The sequence below is a fragment of the Poromitra crassiceps genome, assembly GCF_964638095.1.
Source record: "Poromitra crassiceps genome assembly, chromosome: 8".
NCBI lineage: Eukaryota > Metazoa > Chordata > Actinopteri > Beryciformes > Melamphaidae > Poromitra > Poromitra crassiceps.
In genome coordinates this window covers 7,770,809-7,778,825 of record NC_139629.1, presented here as the reverse complement: position 1 = coordinate 7,778,825, position 8,017 = coordinate 7,770,809, and the positions used below count along the sequence as shown (strand labels likewise).

General features: G+C 42.7%; 1 protein-coding gene across 1 annotated transcript in view; it reads left to right on the top strand.

Annotated features, from left to right (window-relative positions):
• The window catches only part of rftn2 (raftlin family member 2), a gene marked incomplete at its 5' end in the record, with an annotated part of 50,349 nt that overhangs the window by 39,303 nt on the left and 3,029 nt on the right, over positions 1 to 8,017 (top strand). The window contains 3 exons of the mRNA XM_083640961.1: positions 2,753 to 2,861; positions 4,200 to 4,374; positions 5,886 to 6,104. Coding sequence (XP_083497087.1) covers positions 2,753 to 2,861; positions 4,200 to 4,374; positions 5,886 to 6,104 — 503 coding nt within the window. The remainder of the gene's footprint in view (positions 1 to 2,752; positions 2,862 to 4,199; positions 4,375 to 5,885; positions 6,105 to 8,017) is intronic.

Genomic DNA, 8,017 nt, shown 5'->3' with positions numbered 1-8,017 from the left:
TCTAACACACACACACGCACGCACACGCACGGACACACACACGTTTAGACTGGTTCTTTGACCACATTCCCTATCTTAATCCTAATTTTAACCTTAAAGAGCATGGTGCAGGTTGAATTTTTTTGGATGAATTTACATTTTGGGCTCATGATTAGTACGACAATATCCCCTGTACAGTGTTTCCCACAGGATTTTGAGAATTTGTGGTGGGGGACCGCAGACCCCCTAGGGGGGGTGCGGGGGCATGCCCCCCCGCGATTTTTTTTTAAACATTTTAAAGTAAAATGCATGAATTTGGTGTACTTTGAGAAAGCTTAAGAGCAAAATTAAAAGGCTAGATCTATGAAGAACATGTCATCATTACTGTGCTGTGGGTTTACAATGACAAACTAAATTTCTCCCTATAGGTCAGGGATACTCAACTTGCTTTGCCACTTTCGTGAAATGATAGAAGGCGAGGGGCCAGTTAATAAACAAACAATATACATTTTTCTGTAGCGGATTGTAGGTTTTTGGGGTGTCAGCCGGAGTTTAGGCTGACAGTGTTGTGCACACCGGATAGTTAGTTAGGTTAAGTTAGTTAGGTTAAGCCTGGGTAGCGAGCAGATGGCGGTATTTGACAATTTAGCAGCTAAATCATAGATTATTGAAAGATATTCCATATTCCAGACTGAAATGCTATAACAGAAGTATTGGCCAGAATGACATGAACATTTATTGGACACTTATTCAGCGGATATCTTGCATGTTGCGTTCAGGTGCACTGTAAAAAAAAATGTTTTTTTTTTGTTTTTTTGTTTTTTTTGGTCAACATTTTATTGTGGCGGTCAAAATATTATTGTGGCGGCCCGCCACAAATTCCTTTATGTATGGGAAACACTGCTGTACCACCGCCCCCCCCCCCACCCCACCCCCCAGAACAGAAATATGGAGAAAAAGGTGGCATCGGCGTTCAACACCTGTGACATCACTTGTTGCTGGACGTTCTTCTGGGCCTGACATCACAGGTGTACAGTTTTGTTTCAGGAGTGTAGATTCTGCTATGTGCTTTTGATATATTGTTTTCTTCTGAAAATCCCATTGCTACAGTATATACCCCTCCCACATATTGAAGCAACGTGGTCTCCACTCTCCAACATGCACTATGCACTAGGGATGTTCATTTTGAAAATTTTCAAAAATCGATAATCGGTGAGAATTAACGATCAATTATCGATTATCGATTTTATTAATACTTAGAAAATTTTCAATATTTTCAATATTTTCATTTTTTTTTTTTTTTTTTTTTTTTTTTTTAAACAAAATGAATGCCTATGGCAGAAAATACGAAAGACAACATGTTCTCCTCAATGAACTCTTTATTTCAATGTGTCTCCTCTCCAACACTGCTGTCCCCGGCGCATGCCGGTGTGAATTTCTCATGTTTAAAACAGTTTTGTTGGCACAAAGGCCCGTGCCCAGCCAGAAAACTAGAGACTATATGAAGCTCCACCTCACGTTAGTCGGCTGTGCAATGGAGTGGGGCGAGGAGGAACGAATTCCACCCAAACCTAGTCCAAAAAAAAAAAAAAAATTTTTTTTTTTTTTTTTTTTTTAATAATTAAAAAATCGATCCAAATGCCACAGGATCGATTCCAATCCTTAACGATCGATTATCGATTTTCGATAATTGATGAACATCCCTACTATGCACTAAACTAAAGATCATGCCATAACCCAAAACTTGCCCATTAAAGAAGGCAAAATGTCCTCCCTTTGAAGGATTTTCCTCTTCCGTCTAGAACATCTGGCCCTCATAAGTCTAGACATACAAGAACACACACACACACACACACACACACACACACACACACACACACACACAACCTGTCTGTGACACCTGCCTAGCCTCCGTGGGCACACATTCGCTCACTCTCTAGTAAATAGATGAATGATAGATGAAGTCACTTTCATATTTCATGTGGAGACCCCAGTAGGAGGTCAGACTGGCGTGCCTGAACTGAGCTGAAGGGGGGGCTGCTCTACACCATGTTTTGGTTTGGTTCGGTCCCTGTGCCTATTAGTCAAACAGCAGCATTGCCGTTGGCTAGGAGTTTCCCCTGACGACAGTGTTCCCTCAGCAGCCAATGAAATTCAAGCATCTCTCTTGACAGGTTTCATAGATTGGGGTCGGACAGCTATGATGATAATAATTTGATAAGATGACTGTGGTGATGTGGTGATAGTGATGATTGCAGTTTTATCGTGCTACATTGATATTGAACAGCAGGGAAATAACCTGTGTGACCGCATTCTTTTATTTTGCAGAAGCTGCCTCTTTCATACTAAAAAGGCAAATGTGATGGCTAAATTGTTGTTTGCCCTGTCTGTGTGTGTGTGTGTGTGTGTGTGTGTGTGTGTGTGTGTGTGTGTGTGTGTGTGTGTGTGTGTGTGTGTGTGTGTGTGTGTGTGTGTGTGTGTGTGTGTGTGTGTGTGTACCGTAATTGTTTAGAAGCTAGCCGGTAGCCGCCCCATGCTGAGCCAACCAATGATTTATGGATTGGTGTGTCTGCAACTGAGTGACAATTATACTTGAACTATGAACTCTCCAACTGGACAAGTTCAGTAGGGCTGGTGTGCTGCTGAATATAATAGCTAACAATCAAAGCCATCCCAAGCAATCTGTAATGTTTGTGTGTGTGTGCGTGTGTGAGCGTGTGTTGTGTGTGTCGTGTGTGTGTGTGTGATGTGTGCGTATGTGTGTGTATTCCAGTAAGCAGACCATGTCCATGTGCCACAGTGTGCCGATGCTGAGGGTGGAGGAGTGGCCTTTACCTGGAGACTCGCTGACTGGTGACACTGTCAGAGCGCTCATCGACAGGGTCAGTCATGTGTTATTTATGGCAGCTTGCTAATTGTAAATACATGAGAGGGGCCTCATTCTAATATGTTACTGCAATCTCCATTTGTGGGGGAAAATGTCATCCAGTGTAATAATCTAGTCATAATGTATCATCATATACATGTGGTACTGTACGGTGGTAGCATAGGCAAAAGTAAGGCAAACCTTATTTATATAGCACATTTCATTAGAGCTGCAACGATTAATCGATTAGTCGATCGACAGAAAATGAATCGACAACCATTTTAATCGATGAATCGTTATGAGTACAATTTTAAGAGAAAAGGTCTAAATTATCTAATTCCAGCTTCTTAAATGTGAATATTTTCTGGTTTCTTTACTCCTGTATGACACAAACCGGGTGCTCCGGTTTCCTCCCACCACCTAAAGACATGTATGTTAGGGTTAATACTCCTCTCAGTGCTCCTGACCAAGGCACTGGCAAAAAGAACTGGAGTTGGTCCCCGGGCGCTGCACTGTGGCTGGCTGCCCACTGCTCCTAGTTCTAGGAAGGTTCCTAGTAGAGCAGGGGTTCCCAACCTTTTTTGGCTCGTGACCCTATTTTGACGTCGCAAAACTCTAGGGGCCCGCGACATTCAAATTCCGGTACACCATCGATAATGTCATCAGATTCAGTGACATCCTCAGTGATGTCACCTAGTATGCTTCTTTTTCTCTTTTCTGACTTTAATCTGAGAATTCTGACTTTAATCTCAAAACTCTGGTTTTATTCTCAGAATCCTGATTTAAAGTTATAATCTGAAAGATTTTCATCTAAATAAAATAAAAAAATGAAAAGTCACTCACAATGTTGATTGAGGCTATGGTCCATTGATGGAAGCCTTTGCAGTATATAGTGACATTATGTGACATTAGTAATGTCACATAATGCAACACTGTTTGGATGTCACCTGCAATTACCACTCATAGGTGTCACCCAAGAGAACAACGCTGAAATCTTAGAGATTATCACTTTAAACTCAGAACTAAAAAATAAGTTAAACAAAATCACAAGTGACCCTAATCATCTTCGGTAGTATTAAATTGCGTCTGGTGTAAAAAAAACAAAAAACAAAATTAGGCGACCCTATTTGAATTCCAGGCGACCCCACTTAGAGTCGCGACCGTAAGGTTGTGAACCACTGTAGTAGAGGATGGGTCAAATGCAGAGGATGGATTTCAAAAATAAATAAATAAATAAATAAATAAATAAAGGGTAATTTAATAGTGGGTTTGACTTATAATCTCCTGCATTGCCTTGTGTAAATGATGCTGAGCAAGACAATTTGGTTGACACTTGGTGGGGTCTGTCTGGCAGGTGAACAGCAGTGCCCGAGGGGGCGTTCGATTCGTGGGCTCCGTCCTCCAGCAGGTGAGCGGGGTGAGCAATGGCAGGGTGAACAGTCCGAAGAGGGGCTGTCGCTCCCCCCCGCGCACCCCTCCTCGTACCCCGCCGGGCGACAGGGAGCTGGAGGAGAACACCTACAGCCCAGGTGAGATATTCTCTCCTCTCTCTTCACTTTAATAAATAGTTAGCACATTGATTGTGAGACATTAGTATATAATTACTGTATCCAAATGAGACCGGCTGCATTTTATATATATATATTTATATGCTGCATTTTACATTGTGTGCCACTGGTTTGATTTACAGCACAAAACGTTCAGTGCAAACCAAGCTAAAGCTTTCAGAGTTTCTCGCAATGGCAGACAGGAAGGAGTGAAAGGCTGATGAAAAAATCTCTTCCAATATCTCCTCAGTAAAGCCAATAGAGACACTGCATGAAATAGGCCACGCCCATCACAGGTGAAAAGCTCAGTTCATTTCCACACACCAGCCTCATTCTCCTTGAATTAAACATAGCTAAAAGCTGTTGCGTGGTGGGGCTGCACAGACATCAAATGTAAAAAATACTCCTGAGCAAAACAAGGAAGCCATTGAGAATTGGCGAGAAGAAAAATGTGGATGTTGCTGTCAATGAAGTAAGTTGGAGTGTTCATCTTCTGTATATACAATATTTTTGTGCAAGACCCGACCATAGAGACACTGCATGAAATAGGCCACGCCCATCACGGGGGAAATCGGTCCGTTCACTCCCATACACCAGCGTCATTTTCCTTGAATTAAACATAGCTAAAAGCTGTTGCGTGGTGGGCTGCGCAGACAACGCATGTAGAAAATCGCCAGTTAAAGTTTTTTTGTACTCCTGAGAAAAACAAGGAAGCCATTGAGAATTGGCGAGAAGAAAAATGTGGATCTAGCTGTCAGGAAGTAAGTTGGAGTGTTCATCTTCCGTATATACGATCTTTCCGCAGTGTCTCTATGCACGCGACATAGGAGAACGCCAGGATTGGACGGGAGTTTGTGTTTTCCCCCGTTTTGGGCGTGGTTTCTGAATGATGACGCACTCCGCAGTGTCTCTATGACTGAAGAAGCAACATCCTGTTTGTGACGGGTTTCATAGGAAACACTAGCACTAACAATAAATACCTCCGGTATGAGGTACGATGATGAGGGATATTGGGGGAATAAAGAGAGGCCACCAATCGTCTCCACCGTGGGGTCTCATCCGTTTACCGTAACCAAGGTAACACGATAGACTTGAAGTTGACAGTGATATATTGACGTTTGAAAATGCCACATGTAGCTTAGATTCTGTTGGAAAGGAGAAATGACAGCAGTACTTGCAGTACTGAGAACAACGATTTTGTACTATTGTACATGTTTGTATTGAGCGAGTAAAAATCATTGTTCTCAATACTGCAAATGTTGCTTGAATTTATTCCTATACAATTTATACATGATACAATTTCAACATGTTTAATTGTCTGAACTCACTAGGGATTATCCCTGAGGCAGAGCAATGCATGCTTTCTTTCAACCTCTGTCTCTGGGAAATCCTGCTATAAACTCTTCCATTCATGCCGATCCACCGGTCACTTTTGCCACTCCAGCCTTTGTTTCTAACCCTTCTCCCCTCTCGTTCCTCCTCTCTCCTTCCAGACCTCCGGCTGCTGGTCTTCTTCCACTCCTGGGCCCCGGGCTGCGCGCCTCTGGACTCGCTGGCCTGTCAGTACCACCAGGGGGCGCTCTCCATGCGCGTCTCCAGGAAGGGCCAGGTGGTCAGCGCGCTGGAGGCCGACTGGCTGGAGCTGACCGCCGCCTACTACCGCAAAGGCTGGTCGCTGGTGGACTCCTTCGTCTACTGGGACACGCCTAAAGGTACTTTCCAATGTCCCACTGACTGTCTGAATGCATCCCGCGCTGCCAGTATAGCCAGCTGCCTCCACCACTGTCATTCTTTCTCTTTCGGCTCATTATTCCACTCGTTGCGTTTTATTTTGCGTTTTTCTCATAAAAGGTTCTGAGTCTGGTTGGGACACCACACACACACACGCACACACACACACACACACACGCACACGCACACAGGCATGATCAGTCACTTCCTGTTTTGGCTAACCCCACTCCCACCCCGTCTCTCCCACTGCATCTATATTTGGAACTGTCTTCCTGACCTTAGCGACCCCACTTCCTCTTCCACCATGGACTGGCAGCCGTCCACATCATGTGTAGACAAGCTGATGCCTGGAATTCTAGAAATATACACACACTCTTACATGTACTGCTGCAATAACCCCACCCTCCCCCCGGCCACTACACACACTCTGTCTTTCTTTTTATTCTAACTGCTTTCACGCATGCACTCATGAGCACATGGGAACTCACATGCACACACACACACACACACACACACACACACACACACACACACACACACACACACACACACACACACACACACACATGACACACGACCTACCCTACTTCTTCAAACTAGTTCATTGCCATCTCAATGACATTCTCTCTCCCCTTAGCAAAACATGTCTGCTCCCTCTTTGAACATTTATTGGTCTTTTGTTGCCTGGCAGCAACATGAATTTGGTGAATGTTGGAATAGTTATTGTCTACTCTTCTGTTCTGACCCAATCATCATCATGTTAGTCTCTGATGTGATTTTCTGTGCATGCTATAGTGATGTGTGTGTGTGTTTAGTCTATAATGTGATTTTCTGTGCATGCTATAGTGATGTGTGTGTGTGTTTAATCTATAATGTGATTTTCTGTGCATGCTATAGTGATGATGTGTGTGTTTAATCTATAATGTGATTTTCTGTGCATGCTATAGTGATGATGTGTGTGTGTGTGTGTGTTTAGTCTATGGTGTGATTTTCTGTGCATGATATAGTGATGATGTGTGTGTGTGTTTAGTCTATAATGTGATTTTCTGTGCATGCTATAGTGATGATGTGTGTGTGTGTTTAGTCTATGGTGTGATTTTCTGTGCATGCTATAGTGATGATGTGTGTGTGTTTAGTCTATGGTGTGATTTTCTGTGCATCATGCTATAGTGATGATGTGTGTGTTTAGTCTATGATGTGATTTTCTGTGCATGCTATAGTGATGATGTGTGTGTGTGTTTAGTCTATGATGTGATTTTCTGTGCATGCTATAGTGATGATGTGTGTGTTTAGTCTATGATGTGATTTTCTGTGCATGATATAGTGATGATGTGTGTGTTTAGTCTATGATGTGATTTTCTGTGCATGCTATAGTGATGATGTGTGTGTGTGTTTAGTCTATGGTGTGATTTTCTGTGCATGCTATAGTGATGATGTGTGTGTTTAGTCTATGATGTGATTTTCTGTGCATGATATAGTGATGATGTGTGTGTTTAGTCTATGATGTGATTTTCTGTGCATGCTATAGTGATGATGTGTGTGTGTGTTTGTGTGTGTTTAGTCTATGGTGTGATTTTCTGTGCATGCTATAGTGATGATGTGTGTGTGTGTTTAGTCTATGGTTTGATTTTCTGTGCATGCTATAGTGATGATGTGTGTGTGTGTTTAGTCTATGGTGTGATTTTCTGTGCATGCTATAGTGATGATGTGTGTGTGTGTTTAGTCTATGGTGTGATTTTCTGTGCATGCTATAGTGATGATGTGTGTGTGTGTTTAGTCTATGGTGTGATTTTCTGTGCATGCTATAGTGATGATGTGTGTGTGTGTTTAGTCTATGGTGTGATTTTCTGTGCATGCTATAGTGATGATGTGTGTGTGTGTTTAGTCTATAATG